The sequence below is a fragment of the Abramis brama genome, assembly GCF_963993115.1.
Source record: "Abramis brama genome assembly, chromosome: 10".
In the NCBI taxonomy this organism is placed as follows: domain Eukaryota; kingdom Metazoa; phylum Chordata; class Actinopteri; order Cypriniformes; family Leuciscidae; genus Abramis; species Abramis brama.
Window position 1 is genome coordinate 7,165,015 of NC_139972.1, and position 18,350 is coordinate 7,183,364.

The window sequence follows — 18,350 nt, forward strand, 5'->3', positions numbered from 1 at the left end:
GATGGTGCTATTGACCAATCAGAATCAAGTATTCCACAGATATAATAATAGTAGTAACTAGAATGTTAATAGTGTGTTACTCATTTGTTTCTGTGTAGTTATTCATTAATGAACAGTTTTCTAAAGTGTTACTTTTTTTTTTTTTTTTTTTTTATCATGCTCCTTGAGTCACGCGTGTGTCTTTTGTTCTTAAGGCTCTTCTCTCCACCGGTCTCAGTCTGGCTCTGCTGATGACTCTGATTCTCTGGCAGTGGAGATCAGCTCATATGTGCTGCTTGCTGTTCTCACTGCAGATTCAGTCACTACAGCTGATCTGGGCTATGCTAACAGGATTGTTAGCTGGCTTGTGAAGCAGCAGAATGCTTATGGAGGATTCTCCTCCACACAGGTTACTCAAACCTCTTCAATCAAACACATTATTGCTGGTGTGAATGAGTAAAAGTGGCATTACTGAACACATTTATTTCCCAGGACACAGTGGTGGCTCTTCAGGCTCTGTCTTTGTATGCCACCAAAGTGTTCAGCTCTGACAGCTCCAGCACAGTGACGGTACGGTCAGCAGGAGACACTCTCCACTTTAATGTCAATCAGGACAACAAGTTACTGTACCAGGAGAAGCAGCTGCAGAAACTTCCAGCCACATACAGCATTGAAGTGAAGGGCTCAGCCTGTGTGTCTGTGCAGGTCTGTAGTGTGTTCAGCTTCATTTACTCACACTCACTTTCTCTCTTGGCATTTTGGTTATTCTGCTGTGAGATGATTTATGAATGTGTTTTTGTTTGTGTTGACTCTCTCAGATGTCTCAGTTCTACAACATTCCCACTCCAACTGAAGCTAAAACATTGAGCATTGATGCTAAGATTGAGGGAGATTGCAAAACATTGGGACAAAATTTCATTTTGAACTTCACTGTCAAGTAAGAGAATTTGTATTTAACCCTCTGAGGTCTGAGCTGTTTTCTGGGCCCTGGAGGTGTTCTGACATGCTCTGACATTTCTGGTTATTTCTGTTACTTGTGACATTTTCATGGCTAAAGTCTAATTACACTGTATTCAGCACAAACTCTGCTACAATAATATATCAGCAGCATGTATGTAAAAGTTTGTAGTTTTGAGATAATGACATTTATGCGTGGTTTGTGAAAATACAAAAAAAAAATCTCACTGAAATAAGGCCATGAAACCCATACTGATTATTTCTTCACAAGACTTTTGAAAATTGTATGACGTAGCCTAGAATATTTGCTGCAAAACTATGTGAAAATCACCCTGACTGCTCATTCAGATAAGACAATATATTGATTTAAAAATTTTACGACGTGTTTTGTGTTAGAAAGCTTTATGCGAGAGCTCATTAATATGTAAGCTTTTCTCACCTGAGAAAGACAAAGAACCTCCCCTAACGGCCCTATTAGGAGCTATCAGGCCCCTATCATTCTGAGCAACCTTGCACAATACTGTAAATGAGGAGATTTAAAAAAGAATGGCTTTTAAATTGTTTGGATTTATTTACAACACAACATAATCCAAAGATACACAACAAATGCCAAAAAAGCACTTCAAAGACAGAGACCTTTGTGCCATTCCTAAAAACATTGTACATACCTTTCATTTCCAAGATTTTCACTTTACCGTGTTCACGTACTGAGACTCATGTGAATGTTGAAGTCCTCAGTGGCATCTGGGCCCTGAAAAAAAAAAAAGTGAACATACTGATATCAAGAGAAAGGCCTGCACGATTTTGGAAATAAATATTAGATTTTTCTGGTTAAAATTGCTTTTTAAAATTCCTTTTTAAAATTCACAGAATACACACACACACACACACACACACAAATGTTTCCAACAATATATAATATAATGATGAACACCAGGTTTGTTGTGCCTGTAGGCATAAGGTTTATGCACAGTGCCAGATAAAATAATAATAACAATAAATAACCTATAGCAGTATAAATCTTCCAAAAGATTTCAGTAACAACTAAGCTAGAGAAAAATATATTGATTATCATGTTACTTCAAATGTTTCCATCCGTTATGATGATATGAAATGAGATAATAATAAAAACATGAAGCCATTTGGTGCGTTTTGCTTTCATCCAAAATATGATGTGTACATTCAAACGCGATCGCGCAGGAAAATATGATACATTCAAACGCGATAGCTATCAAAAATGTGATACATTCAAACGCGATCGCGCTCAAATATAAAACATTATGGTTACCATATACATATCTACGTTTGAGCAGATATCCACAAACACAGTAACAGTAAACACGGGTCTAAATATTATAATATTCCCCATATATCTAGCAACAGTTCAACTGCATCGTGACATTTATGCAACAATAACAAACTAATATGTAAGAATTTCTTACCTTACACCTTTCTTGTCTTCAAATCGCGTTCTTTTTCTTCTAAGGTAGCCTAAATCCAATGTAAGCTCAGGCACGTCTTTCAAACTCGACGAAAAGTGAAGTGAAGTGTTTTGTTGTTGAGGTAATGAGCGAGACGCGGTCCATGTGGAGATTTGCATGTGAATATCTTTTGCGCGAGTGGGCGTGGCCAAATTAACTGTAATGAAGCGTTTGAGAAGCTGGACATCTTGTTGGTTTTATACAAATTACTTAAACAGAATATTTGTTTTCGTTTTGAATCCGATCATTTAAAAGTACACACTTAAATGTTTATAAAGGTATATGGCTCATAAATGTGTGACAAGTATTCACTGAGTTTTGTTTCAGTTTATAGACGTGCTCAAGAAAAAAAAGTTCACCGCGACGGAGAGGCAGAACGCACACCCTGTTTATTTTCTTTATTTTACAAAAGCACAATGTTTTGGTTTGATTGTAAGTGGACACATACAAAAGGAGAAATATCACAGATTCTTTTTTTATATTTCTTTTTTCTGTATGACTATAAATGACTGAGTAATTTAAGTTTATAGTGCTACAATGTGGAGAAAATCCAGCAAAACGCGCCCGCGCGTTTGTCGACCTCAGAGGGTTAAAGTCCCCCTGTAGTCAATAATTGTATCCCTTAAAACTCATCTTTAAATTGTTTATGAATGCAACTCTACACACCCTCATTTAGTATACGCGGTTCTATGAATGAGCCCCGCCTCCACTCACTCACAGCTCAGAGATCCACTGGTTGACGATCACACGTTGATCTGATTGGTTGCAAGGTAGTTTGTGACGTCAGAAACACCAGCGATTTCAAACCGTGTTTTTGAGACTTTCTTTGGTTCACTGCAGTTTTAAGGAGAAAATACTCAGAAATGGTGTTGACTTGTGAATTTACACAAAAGCATATTAAAAACACCACATACACATATTAACAACATTAAAAGCTTGATTTTCACCACAGGGGGACTTTTAAGTCAAAAGACTAGAACATGATAATGACTTAAGATTAACTAACAAATAAATGTTTTCTGAATATTTTTTAACATCTTAATAAACACAAAAGCAATATAAACTGAAACGGCGTATCTCAGTAGTTAAAACACTACACACTGACTTGAGATACAACATTTTTATTATTGACACATTATGAGTGATTTGAGTGATTTAAACTCTGCATGTGTCTTGGTAATTATACTGGCTTTTGTTCTCTCTTATTTGTACATTTATATGAGGCATATAAGAACCTTTTCATTTGCTGTTTTCCAGATATGATGGTCTACAGGAAAGGACTAACATGGTCATTGTGGATATTAAACTCTTATCTGGATTCACAGCTGATACATCAATGGTGCGTTTGAGTGATTCATCACAAAATTTTACACATTTCTAGAGTTTCCCTTTTTAGAAATTAACCAGCACTTTTTCCCCACAGCTTAAAACTTCTTCCGGGAAGTACAGAAAACTTGTGGAACGGGTCGATTCTAAAGATGATCGTGTCATTGTATATTTGAAGAAGGTGAGAAAACAGCAACATTCATATGATTTTATGTCTTTGGTCGATTCATAAACGTTTTATCCTTAAAGTCCCACTCCGATCATATTTTGAGCTATTTTTAAACATTCTCAGTGGTCTTTAAATGATGATTATGCCGTTTTTAGCCAAAATCACAAAACCTGTGCCGTTTTCTGGGACTTTGCTTCAGCAGAGCGGCAGTAGCTCATTAGCAATTCGCCTCTGCGTTGTGGGGGGAGCCGTTGGCACGGAGACGACCCTCCCCCTCGTTCACACCGCCGCCGACTTGAGCTTCCGAGAAAACGGAGGAGAAGCTGATCATCGCCGTTGCTGGGTTTCCTATCATTATCAGATTAATTGCAGTTTAATCATCAGAGTGAAAGTTTATCTTTTGCATGTGTTTTTAAGTCCTGCCAGTTTAACAGGGCGCGCTTGACAGGGCATATAAGAACGCAGAGAGAGAGAGCCTCGGCCGCGCGCGCGCACTCACTATTAATAATAATAAATAATAATGTGACCAAAACGGTTATACAAATGCTGTCATTATAAAAGGTTTCTAGTGTCAATGTATTGCTTGTTTATTTTGTTTACTTTTCATGGTGTGACACTTCTCTTCTCCCATGATCGAACATAGAATGCTGCTACGTCAGAGCGGCCAAAGCGTCAACAAGCTTCCTCGTACTTTTTGACAAGCGTCCTTGACAGGGCGGCCAGAGCTTGTTTGCCGCTCAAGTCGGCGGCGGTGTGAACGTACAGTTAGCATTGCAACCCGCTACCGCACATAGGTGTTAATCCGCCATCGTCTTCTCTACTCCTCAGAACCTGAGCCGCGGGGGCGGAGGGGAGTATGAGCTTGTGGCACCGCCCAGTGGAGTTACTACGTCACAACTCCAGTCTATTTTAGCTGGCATTTTAGCGTCTGCTACTGATTCACAGCCATTTGAATGCAGAAATACTCAGAAATACAACTTTGAACTTATTTTTCTCAAGATATGTCCTCTAACATCAGAAAAATGCCACAAGAACATGTTAACACCTAGAAAAACATGATTTTCATCGGAGTGGGTCTTTAATGTCCAGGACCGATGAGTTTGTTTCCTCCTGTAGATCCCACAAAATATTCCAGTGAATTACCAGATACAAACGAAACAGGTTCTTCAAGTGAAGAATCTCAAGCCAGCTGTGATTAAAGTGTACGATTACTACCAAACAAGTAAGATTTAATATGCCAGTGTTGAATGCTTTGATCGAGTGATGCACATTGTTTATTCAGATTTAATCCATGTACAGGTTTCCATTGTTGTACGAATGTGAACATTTTCCTTTTCCTTCAGGTGATCAGTCAGAGGCCGAGTACTTCTTCCACTGTGGATGAATCTGAAGAGCGTCACCTTATAGTTCAGCTTGGATAAAGATGTTGGAACTCTCTAATGTTGAATATTATAATGTTTATTCTTTATCCTGGACAAAATTATTTCCAATTCATCAGCCCAAATTTGAACAAAGTCAGTTTTTGGCTACGTCTCTTGAGATCATGACTTCAATTCAAATCAATTCAAATTTATTTGTATAGCGCTTTTCACAATACATATTGTTTCAAAGCAGCTTTACAGAAAGTGCATTTCAGAAATGTACATAGAAAAATAGTTAGTTAAACATGCATTAATTTAGGGCATAAACGTATATAGAAAAATACATAGAAATGTACATAGAAAAATACAGTTAGTTAAACATGCATTAATTTAGGGCATAAACATATCGCCAGCGTCGAGTCGTCTCTTATCAGGCGTCGAGTCGTCTCTTCACATGCTTCTAGTCGTCTCTGCACAGGTGTTGGGGCATCTGTAGTTTCCATGGGAGGCTGGATACAAACTTGAGCTGACAATCTGTGTTTAGCGTCCCGAGATAACAACAGAAAAGCAGATGGGAAAAAAAATTAGCGTAGCTGCTGTTCATAACAATAATGCATTCAATCTGATTCAACTGTAGTATAAAATGTAAGTATTATGTGAATGCTTGGCTAAAGAAATGCGTCTTTAATCTAGTTTTAAACTGGGACAGCGAGTCTGAGCCTCGAACAATATCAGGAAGGCCATTCCACAGTTTAGGAGCTAAATGTGAAAAAGCCCTACCTCCTTTAGTGGACTTGGATATCCTAGGAATGACCAGAAGCCTCGAATTTAGTGATCTTAAAGAGCGCGATGGATTGTAGGGCGATAGAAGTTCCGTTAAATACCCAGGAGCTAAACCATTTAGGGCTTTATAGGTCATTAGTAATACTTTGTAATTGATACGGAACTTTATAGGTAACCAATGTAGAGATGATAGAATAGGTGTTATGTGATCATATTTCTTTGACCTAGTAAGAACTCTAGCAGCTGCATTTTGGACTAACTGTAGCTTGTTTATTGAGGATGCAGGACAACCAGCTAATAAAGCATTACAGTAATCTAGTCTCGAGGTCATGAATGCATGAACTAACTTTTCTGCATCAGAAACAGATAGCATGTTACGTAGCTTAGCAATGTTTCTAAGGTGGAAAAAGGCTGTTCTTGTAATATATGAAATATGATTTTCGAAAGACAAGTTGCGGTCTAATATAACACCCAGGTCTTTTACTGTAGTGGATAAAGTAACAGGACATCCTTCTAAAGTAAAGTTGTATTGTAAGAGGTTTTGTGGCTGACTTATCAATTCACAATGCATATGATTAATAAAATGTTGAAAACAAGTTATGGTGAGCTGGTTGAACTGTTGAATGTGTAGTAGCTACATGCTATGGCAACATTTCAGAATCAGACGAGGTTATTACGATTATATCTTGTGATTTTTTTTTTTTACTTTTTCCTTTTCTCATCTCGGCTCTGCTTTTTTTTTTATCTTGTTCTTATCTTGACACTGTACACTCTTAAAAATAAAAGTGACAAAAAAGGAGGTGTTTTCACAGTGAAAAGAACCTTTCACTGAAAGGTTTCTTGAATAACCTTGTTTATGTGACATAAAGAGCCTTTTTTGGTAATGCAAGAACCCGCTTCATAAGTTTTTAAAAGAGCCTTTAACAGTTCTTCATGTCACTTTATAAGATTCTTTGTAGAACCATTCATGAAAATGTTCATGGCCCCATTTTAAACAAACATACAAAGAGAATCCAGGAATAAGATTTAAGTGTTTATTGCCTTTATACATTGTGCCAGATAAAAGCATATGAATACATACAGTAAGGCATTAAACAGGACATTTCATAAATCAAGCAAATTGCACAATTTTAAAAAGAGAAAACAGTAGAAACACTCACCAATAAACCAAAAAGCAGACTTTACAATAAACAGTCCACTCCAAATGAAAACAGTAGTATTAAAGCGATAGTTCACCCAAAAACGAAAATGTTGTCATCATTTTCTCACACTCAAGTTGTTCCAAACATGTATGAGTTTCTTTCTTCTGTTGAACACAAAAGAAGATATTTTGAAGAATGTTGGTATTAGTGTTTGTGTATTTGTTTACATTTTCAAATGGTGCTGTGACTGAAAAAAAGGTGGAGAAACACTGCGCTAGAAGACCAGAGTTCGATCCCAGCCTCAGACATCCATCACACACCTGAAGATTTATGCAGATGAGAAGTCTAATATGTGTTTATGAGAAGAGTTTTTCACTGCTGGACTCTAAACAGCAAGGCAAGGCAAGTTTATTTATATAGCACATTTCATACACAGTGGCAATTCAAAGTGCTTTACATAGAAGAAATTAAAATAATAAAAAGAAATAAGAATAATTAAAACAGTTTAGAAAAATAAAAAATACAGTACAGTACAAACAGTCGGACGAACATTGGCACAGTGCTCATTCATTAAATGCATAGTTAAACAGATGTGTTTTTAGTCTGGATTTGAATGTGACTATTGTAGGAGCACGTCTGATCTCCTCTGGAAGCTGGTTCCAGCATAATAGCTAAAAGCGGACTCGCCATGCTTAGTGTGAACCCTTGGTATTTCTAGCTGATATGATCCTAGTGATCTGAGTGATCTGTTGGGTTTATATTCAGTGAGCATATCTGCAATGTATTGAGGTCCTAGGCCATTAAATGATTTATATACCAGTAATAATACTTTAAAATCAATCCTAAATTTAACTGGGAGCCAGTGTAAAGACCTGAGGACTGGTGTGATATGTTCATATTTTCTGGTTCTCAGAATCCTGGCGGCAGCGTTCTGTATGAGCTGCAACTGTCTTATGGTTTTTTTAGGAAGGCCAGTGAGGAGTCCATTAAAATAATCCACCCTGCTGGTGATGAAAGCATGAACAAGTTTCTCTAAGTCTTGTCTGGAAACAAAGTATCTAATTCTTGCAATATTTTTTAGATGATAGTATGCTGATTTAGTTATTGCTTTGACATGACTACTGAAACTAAGGTCTGACTCTAGTGTCACACCAAGATTCCTGACTTGATGTTTAGTTGTTTGACCCCTAGAGTGAAGGTATGCGTTCACCTTGAGAACTTCATCTTTGTTTCCAAATGCAATGACTTCAGTTTTGTCTTTGTTTAACTGAAGAAAGTTTTGACACATCCAACTGTTGACTTCATCGATGCATTGGCACAGGGAGTCAATGGGGCTGTAATCGTTAGGCGATAGGGCTAAGTAGATCTGTGTGTCGTCTGCATAGCTGTGGTAAGCAATTTGGTTCTTTCTCATTATTTGGCTCATTGGGAGCATATACAGGTTGAACAGGAGTGGCGCAAGAATTGAGCCTTGAGGGACTCCGCATGTCATGGATGTCCACTCAGACTTATGATCTCCTATACTCACATAATAACCTCTCCCATCTAAGTATGACCTGAACCATTTTAGGACGATCCCAGAAAGCCCCACCCAGTTTTCCAGCCTGTCAAGAAGTATGTTGTGATCGACAGTGTCAAATGCAGCACTGAGGTCGAGTAGTACCAGCACTGATAATTTGCCTGAATCAGTATTTAAGCGAATATCGTTTATTATCTTTATGAGCGCTGTCTCTGTGCTGTGGAGCACCAGGAAGTACAGACCATGAGAGAAATCATGTGTGTTTTGAACACAACCGGACTCTCTATTGGTCTAGACTGACTCTGGCCTGCTTCACTTTTACCTGTTTGCATTTGTTTGATTTGTTCATTTATATGTCAGTCATTAACCGCATTTCCACTGTACAAACCATGGCTGCATGGTACAGAAATAAATAAATACAGAAATAAATAAATGTAGAAATGTGGAAATACAGAAATAAATAAATGTAGAAATGTGGAAATACAGAAATAAATAAATGTAGGAATAAATAAATGTATAAATAAATACATATATAAATACATAAATAAATAAATATATAAATACATAAATATATAAATAAATGTATAAATACATAAATAAATACATATAAAAATGCATAAATAAATAAATAAATACATGTAAAAATACAGAAATAGCCATTTATAATACCAAAATGTATTTATTTTCACTATTATTTCTGCATTTATTTATTTATTTCTACTTTTATTTATTTATTTATTTATTTTTCGTTCTGTCATTTTTAGTCCTTCATACGTTTCCCAATAACGTTGTCTCCTAGCGCACTACGAAGACTCTTAAGGTATAACTTAACTAAAGGGACTCATGAGATATTATAAAAAATCCAGCTTATAATAGCCTAGCCTACATATTTTAAAATTGTATCATATATTGCTGCCATGATCACCATTTAAATTTTTTACGTGCTTTCTTCTCTTTCCCATTTTTGTTCGCTGGCTGAGGTGGAGTTGCGATGAAATATTGTTCTTGTAAATACTTTCCAGCATTTCAGTAATAAAAGTGTACATCTTACATAGGCCTACGGTGCTCAGCAGTGATCAAAAAGGATTTAAACAGCTGAATTTTGAATCTCTTCTTGTAAACTCAAAGGCCGCCGAAGTCTCAGAGTCTGCACAGTAGTGAGCGTGTAGTGGAAGTGCGATATCAAGGTCCCGCCAAAGCCATAAAGACAGACAAAGCATAGAGACAGAGCGACACGCGTCATAATCTGAAGACCACGGCCACTGAGGGGGAAAACAATCCAACCATCTCCATTGACTTTGCATCGACACAGCCTGTTCGCTAATCTTGAACATGTTTTATGCTAAAAAATACTTTTGATGGGATTGGGAACAATATTTAGATTTTACTATGTTAAAAAGGTTATTTTATAAGGGAAGGCAGATAAAGTAATGTCGCGACAGGCAGGACGCATTCACGGCATTATCATAGTATTTAATAGTAATATTCAGTGATATTAAAAAAAGTTATATATTATTATATATTATATTAAAGAGTGATATTATATTCTACTTATTTTTTATTTTTTATTTATTCATTTATTTGGGACAGTGCACATTAATGAACAATCTAACATTTCTGTACAGACTGTAAATGAGCCAGGTTATAGCATAAATGCTAATTTTCACCTGTAGTCCCAAGGTAAGAAGACAACAACATAAAAGATAATGCAACACAAAAGAATATGACAATATACAGTATCAAGCAAGAAACACATTAGCACACATTCAGGCAGATTATCAATAAAATTAGTCAAAATGAGGACATAACTGGGAACTTTTAAGAAGCTGTTTAAGGTGCTTTTTTAATGTGCAGTAAGTGATTCTCCACTTACACCCATGGTTCTGCTCTCCTTATCCACAGCCACCTTGAGGCAACTACTGCTGCCTCCGTGACCTCCTTGATGGCCCTTCGCTTCCTGGCCCCTATGATTCCCAGGATGTTATAGGCCCTGCAGAGAGACTGGCCAGCAAACCCTCTGCATCCCACCTCAATGGGCTCACACCGCGCTCGCCACCCATTGTTCTGACACTCCTCCACTAGCTCAACGTATTTTGCCCTCTTCCTCTCATTGGTCTCCTCGATAAGGTCCTCCCAGGGTACGGTGAGTTCTAGGAAAACAATCTGCTTGGAGGTCTCTGAGATAAGTAACATGTCAGGCCGCAGTGTTGTGGTGGCGACAATTTCTGGGAATTTCAGTTGCTTCCCCAGGTCAACTTTCAACTCCCAGTCTCGTGCTGTTGCTAGCAGGCCAGATGAGGCGGCCCTGGCAGCTAGTGGTGGCTTCTCCCCAGCCCGGACAAAAGCAAAGGTGTTCTTCACTGGGCGAAGGCGCTTGCAGTGGCCAATTCCACAGCTGATGGTATTCGCTATGGCCTTCAGGACTTGGTCATGGCACCACCGGGAGCGGCCCTCGCCCAGGGCCCTCGAACAACAGCTGAGGATGTGATCCAAGGTCCCCCTCTTCAGGCAGAGGTTGCAAGCTGGTGACTCCACCAATCCCCAGCTGAACAGGTTGGATGGGCTTGGAAATACATCGTAGACAGCCTGGATCAGGAACCGTATTCAATGAGGGTCTGCTTTCCACAGCTCTGCCCATGAGACTCTGCGGTCCACTGCATGCTCCCATTTTGTCCACGCTCCCTGTTGCCACATTCCAATCATCCTGCTGGCCCGCTCCTCCTCTACTGCTGCCCGCACCTCTTGCTGCACCAGTGATCTTCTGTCCTTCCCCTGTGCCTTGTTGTAGCGAGATGTTGTGCCGCTACCCAGGCCAGCTCTTCCATGAGTCACTACTCCCACCAGTTCCCTGTGCCATAGCCGCGACTCAGCCACATCCACCGCCTCTGCTGCCCTCCACTTCCACCCTGTCCTCACCTCAATCCCAGCCTGGGAGACCTTCGAGTCCTGTGACTCTCTGTATTGCAGCACCTCCCTGCCATGGCCCACCTTGAACTCCTTATTCAGGCTGCTGATAGGGAGATTCAGCTTGTTGTTCTGGCCATACAAGGCGATGCTGCTCAGGCTTCAAGGTAGACCCAGCCACTTCCGTAGAAACCTGCTGACTCTCCTCTCAAAGCCCTCGATGGTGGAGATTGGAACCTCATAAATCAGGAGGGGCCAGATTATCCGTGGGAGGATGCCGTGCTGGTAAATCCAAGCCTTGAACTTGCCAGGTAGGCCTGACTTGTCCACTCCGGCTAGCCAGTCTTCCAGTTCAAGCTTGGTTGCCCGGATGGCTGCCGTGTCTTTCAGGCTGCAGTCAAACACCTTTCCCAAGCTCTTCACAAAATGCTAACATTTTAAACTTCTACATATATTTTGAGTAGATAACCGATAGTATATTCTCAGTAAAGGGTTTCACCCTGTGTTTCCACACTGATTAAGGATAGTTTGGGAGATACAAGAAAAGTAAAAATGAACTTATACATCTTATAAGTGCAATAGATCATAGCTACCATAGAAAAAGTAAGATCATGCTTTGAATTAAGACAAGTAAAATTAAATATTCGCTCAAGACAAACTTTACTTGTGCCGCGCCATGGACCACCAGCATCTCTGAAAAATGTGTGGTGATTTTCTAAAAGATACAACCCAGTCTAAATAAGATCATGATGTAGAGTCCTCGGATTTCTTAAAAACAAAACAAAACATTGTGACAAACTTTGACAACATGTTTCATGTTGTATGGACAAAAATACAGTTTGAAATATTTTTGTATAAATAAGATCTAAGCATACTTTTTTTTTTTTTTTTTTTTTTTCAATCTAAAGAACAGAAAATAATCTCTTCAAGAATCTTTTGAACAGACGCTATTTAGTAAAAATAATACCTTAGGTTAAATTTAAGCAAATCATTTACATCATACATAAGTCTTCTAAGAAGATAAATAGAAGATACGATTTTAATAAAACTTTAAAGATTTGATTTAAACAGTCTTTTAATTTTAAAATGTCTAATTTAAACTTTTAAGGTTATGCTTTTTGTAGCGGATGAGCAGATCATTCATTCATTGGTTCTGAATTAATGAATCATGGCTCGTTGAATCTAAACACAAATGCACATTCCTCCTTAAAATACAAGCTCGAGCTCCGAACTCCCAAATACAAATCATACGTCGGCTCCAGCTAGTCTGCAACAAATTGTCTCTCCCGACATTTATGGCACCTCAGAGTATTAACAGAACAACACGACACCGCATCTCCTAGCTTTACAAGCGTCAAAAGAATGCCAATACATCCCCCTTCTCTCTTTCTCTCAGCCAGAGAGATAACGAAACTTTCTAAAGACATTCCAAACACAAAAACTTACCTTGCATTTAATTCAGAAGGATTCAGAATCTAAGATGATGTATTAAGGCCTGCATGTTTGGTTAGGCCTTTCATGCCATAGTTATGATTTTCTGATTTGTAACTTGGAAGTGTTTCTCCTAATTAATGTTCTCAAATAGAATCATGGTCTTGTAACCTGACCCCCCTGCTACAGGATAACCCTTTACAACCCACACACACACACACACACACACACACACACACACACACACACACACACACACACACACACACACACAAACACCACACATGGACCCCTTGTGATGAAAAGTGCCTTTAAATGTATTAAATGTATTCCTTGTTGTGCTTAGATGTCTTCACATGCCATACTGGAAGTACTGACAATTTTATTGTGTGTTAATCAAACTTAAAATGCCTATAATCGTGCATTTGATTGTAACTTTATATTCCTACTACTTTTACCTGCCATTCTTGGTCTCTCTTTAACCACCTCGTTCTGACTGAACCAACCGTATACAGGAGATTACAGGAAAATGTATTATTCTGTGTGTACCATCTTGCTAGTGTCACAGTGTTTGGTTTGTGTTCCCTGGGTAACCACTAGATGTCCTCCTTCCCCACGGTGTCTGGCACTTTCTGAACTACATTCCCCACGATTATTGTCTCATCATTGCACTCAGCTGTCCCTTATCACTGATCATTGCACTCAGCCAATTCCCCATTATCATTGTCGTTTCCCTGTGTATATAACCCTGTCTGTTTTAGTGTGTGTCACGGAGTCCTTGTAATTATCACGCCACTTCCGAGTACTGTTCTTGCCTGTTTTTCGTGTGTCTTTTTATGTTGAATTGCTATCTTGGTTTTGACCCCTGCATGGACTGTTTCTGAGTAACGGATTACCCTCATTAAAGATACATATTGCAATTGGATCTTCTCTCTGTTTCCTATGTGTGGAACGTGACAGCTAGAGTGTTCTGCTGAATTTTTTATACTATCATAAACTATGCAGATAAGTTCTCTTGACAAGACAAAGATAATTTTTCCCGCTCGAGATACTCTAAACTGATTGGTCCACATACGCGAAGTAGGCGTAAGTTAAGAAACTCCATAAAAGATCGACTCAGGAAAGTTTCTCTGAAGAGCACTTCGTCTGAGAGAGTTTCTGGTTCCATGGCTCCTTCGGGAGCTTTTCTCCATTTTTGTTTTTCTTTTCTTTCCTTTAAATCTTTTCTTTTCGTTTCCTACGTTCAGTGAAGTGAGCGTAGCCGGCAACTTTAACTTCAAGTAGAACCTTTGAATTTACCGCGAGTCTGCTCGCCCTGGAAGACACGAGAAGAACGCACAGCTCCGAAAGACCGACACACGCGTCCTCTTGCCTCACGACAGACTATATGCAACATGACAGACTATATGCAAATATAATCAAACTTAATCGAGCTTTAATTCGTTTAAGATTGTCTGCACCACTAAGGTGGTTTGATTTCTTGTTGTCTCTCTCAAAGGTTACCTGGTCTGCTATTTTGCCATACTGTGATCATCTCGGTGATCTCTCTCATCTCTCTGTCTCTCTCTCTCTCTCTCTCCTTCATCTCTCTCATTTTCTGATTTCTCTCTCTCACTCCATTTTCGTTATTCGTATCTTGTATTGTTCATGTGTTCTGTATTTTGTGTATGCATATTCATGTAAATTGTAGTATTTTGTATTCCTTAGTTTTGCATGTATTAAAATCCAATATACTCCTGATTGCTTCTGTCTAAATGCTCGTATTACAAAGTCAATGAGAAGTACGATTCAGCTACAAAGCTTTTATTATTTACTACGTTGAGTAGTTTAATTTTATAAACACAGGAAAATTAATGTTCACGGCCAGAAAATTAATATTTCTTAGAGTTTGTAAGAAGGGTACTTTTATTGGTATTTGATAAGGAAGCCTTACATAGAGTTTGCGGGACAAACAGTATGTTTAGATAACTGAAATTAATTCTGAATAAAAGTTACCCTGACAAATTGATCAAATATTCCCTTTTTGGGTAATTTAATCTGTGTAGACGATAAGCAAAATCATATTAATAAACTCATGAATATTCCCCTTCATTTGAGTTAATTATTCCCCAGAAGTGATTATCGCTACATTTTAAATTAATTTAGTATAAAACTCTGGATGTAGACTAGCTTTACTGTGACATTATCCCCCGAGGCTCATCTGGTCTGTAACTCCTCTCGTCTCTGTACGGGTCTGAAGCTTCATTTCACACTGTAGTTTATCCCTGAAGGATCTGGTGCTGTTTTGTTTATGACAACTTCAATTATTTGCTTTTTGGATTTTTTTTTTTAAATATCATTCAATAAACTACTTCTTCAGTGTTCTGAAAATGCAAGGTGTTTTTATAAATATATTCATTTAGCTAAAACTATGTTTACATTTTTTTAAAATACATTTTAGTAACATGTGTTATACATTGGTTATATATTTTATTTATAATAATTTAATTTAAATATAGAGATTAGTTCATTTTTTAGAACCGTGTGTGTGTGTGTGTGTGTGTGTGTGCGCGCAAAACTATGGAGCCCCTAAAGGGACATGGTGGTGGAAAAAAGTTTAGGATGGGAGAATTTTTTTTTCCAAATCTTTTGCGTTCCCTCGCAAAACTTTTGCGTTCCCCCGAGAAACTTTGCGTTCCCACGCAAAACTTTTGCGTTCCCTCGCAAAACCTGTTTTGAGCTCGGACAGACACTTACTGTTTAATGTCCCGCTGGCAGTGTTTCAGAGCTCCATACGTTAATGGAGCGTTTCATAGTATTTGAACTTGGACTCAAATATAAAGAAATGCGGTCAGTGCTTAACTCAAGGAGTTCAGTGAAGTTTGCAATATTCACAAAGGCTATTCGAACTTCCCGGATCAATATTCTTGAGCTAAACGTTGTTAAAACACAAACAACACCTATTTACAATCATAGTAACCTAGTCAACGAGCTACAACCCAATTCTCCTCAAAACGAGTCCAAGTTCAAACACTAAGAAACGCTCCATTAACGTACGGAGCTCTGAAACACTGCCAGCGGGACATTAAACAGGAAGTGTCTGTCCGAGCTCAAAACAGGTTTTCTGTGATGGTCGTGTTTAGGTGTAGGGAATATAATATGCAGTTACAATACAAAAATCATCATGGCTATGGAAAGCCACCACCATAAAAATTTAAACCCTGCATGGACAAAAAAAATACTGATTGAACCTTTTCATATAAATGAGATTAAAGACGACTAAGTACAGTTTTTCAACAATCTATTTGACATTGTTTAATAAAAATTATACTTAAGGTCACCGTTAAACAAAATCATTACAGTAATTTTCTAAAATATAAATAGAAGATACGAATGTATTTAATTTAAAAAATCTTTCATTTAAAAAAAAATCATATTTACACTTTTACAATTATGCTTTGAAATAAATTTAGTACGAACAAAACTTTGGCTTTGGAAAGGCATTAGCAGACTAACATTAGCACGCCAACTTGGCCAACAGCGTTGGCCATTAACACGCTGTGACATGATGCACAGAGGCTCATCTGGTCTGTCACTCTATATCCTGAAGCTATCATTAATGATGGTCAAGGAACTTCTTTCTCAGAAGACGCAGCGCTGATAACGGAAACGGAAATGGCGGCGCGTGCACACGCAGCGGCTCAGCTCTCCACGTATCGACATGTTTTGAGTAGTTTACTAATAGTTTCTTTCTTTCTAAGAAACACGTATGCACAAGTATACATAAAATACAGCCGGCACGAACTTCTCGTCATCAGTTTGACGTCCGGGGGCTGTACTTTTAACCAGGAAGATCCTAGACACAACATACTGTCTGAGCTCGTCAGACCACCGGGGTCTCCGTGGATTACTTTTCCAGCCGAGAAGCGACAGAGGCGGCGCTGTGAGAGGAGGCAGAAGCGGGGCTGCAGAGCCGGGATACGAGCTAGGCTAGGCAGAGACCCACACAAGCCTCCACTGCCGAGCCTCTTCGTCACAAACGCAAGATCACTTACCAATAAAATCGAGGAGCTGGAACTCATTACATCTACTCAGAAAACCATCCAGGACTGCTGTGCCATGGTAATCACGGAGACTTGGCTCAAGCCAGCGATCCCAGCGGAGGCTATTCAACTAGCAGGCCGTGTAGCGCACCGAGCCGACAGGACCGCGGATTCCGGTAAGAACAGAGGAGGGGGTCTTTGTGTTTACACCAACGACAATTGGTGTACAAACGCTGTAATAACTGATACTTACTGCTCCCCGGACTTGGAGTATTTAACAGTAAAATGTCGCCCCTTCTACCTGCCGCGGGAATTTACAGTTGTTGTTATCAATGCTGTTTACGTACCTCCGGATGCCAACATCAAAACAGCGTTGGCCTATTTGCTAACTGCCATTAGAAAACAACAGCGGGCTTATCCAGAAGGAGCTTTTGTCATAGCAGGTGATTTCAATAGAGCCAACCTAAAAACTGTTCTCCCAAAATTTTACCAGCATGTAAAGTGCCCCACAAGAGGAAAAAACATACTCGACCATGTTTATAGTAACGTCAAGCATGGATATAAGGCATCACCTCTCCCCCACTTAGGACTGTCTGACCATATTTCATTGTTTTTGACTCCAGCATATAGACCAGTTATCAACAGGATCAAACCTACTGCTAGAATAATACAAATATGGCCGGAAGGAGCGTCTGAACAGCTGCAGTACTGCTTTAGACGCACTGACTGGACCGTATTTGTGGACAATAAAATCGACATCTATACATCCTCTGTGCTATTCTATATAAAATGCTGCATTGAAAATGTCACCACCACGAAACGGATCTAAATATTTCCTAACAACAAGCCGTGGATGACCAACAATGTAAAACACCTGCTGCAGGCCCGTAATTCTGCTTTTCGGTCCGGTGACAGACAGCTGTACAGTGCAGCCAGGACGAATTTGAGGAAGGGCATCAGGGATGCTAAGGCCGCTTATAAGCAGAGGATTGAGAACCACTTCTGCAACTCCGACCCCCGCCGGGCTTGGCAGGGGATCCGGCACATCACTGGGCAGATTAACATCACTTGCCTGTCTAATAGCAGTGCTTCAATGGCAGAACAGCTAAACCGGTTCTTCAGTCGCTTTGAGGTGGAAAGTACTGAGACTACCATCAATCCTGCTCCAGACACAAATAGCCAGGTGCTCATTCTTCAACTTATTGAGGTGATACACACACTCCGTAAAATCAAGGCATGGAAAGGATCTGGACCAGACGGCATTCCAGGGCGCGCA

General features: G+C 39.1%; 1 protein-coding gene across 1 annotated transcript in view; it reads left to right on the forward strand.

The window, feature by feature from the left end:
• Positions 1 to 6,849, forward strand: part of LOC311090804 (alpha-2-macroglobulin-like) — a 28,676-nt gene extending 21,827 nt beyond the window's left edge. Inside the window, exons 28-34 of the mRNA XM_084126341.1 lie at positions 195 to 388; positions 472 to 684; positions 798 to 916; positions 3,675 to 3,756; positions 3,841 to 3,924; positions 5,029 to 5,134; positions 5,256 to 6,849. Of these exons, the coding sequence (XP_083982467.1) occupies positions 195 to 388; positions 472 to 684; positions 798 to 916; positions 3,675 to 3,756; positions 3,841 to 3,924; positions 5,029 to 5,134; positions 5,256 to 5,296 (839 nt within the window). The 3' untranslated portion in view covers positions 5,297 to 6,849. The remainder of the gene's footprint in view (positions 1 to 194; positions 389 to 471; positions 685 to 797; positions 917 to 3,674; positions 3,757 to 3,840; positions 3,925 to 5,028; positions 5,135 to 5,255) is intronic.
• The last annotated feature ends 11,501 nt before the right edge of the window (positions 6,850 to 18,350 follow it).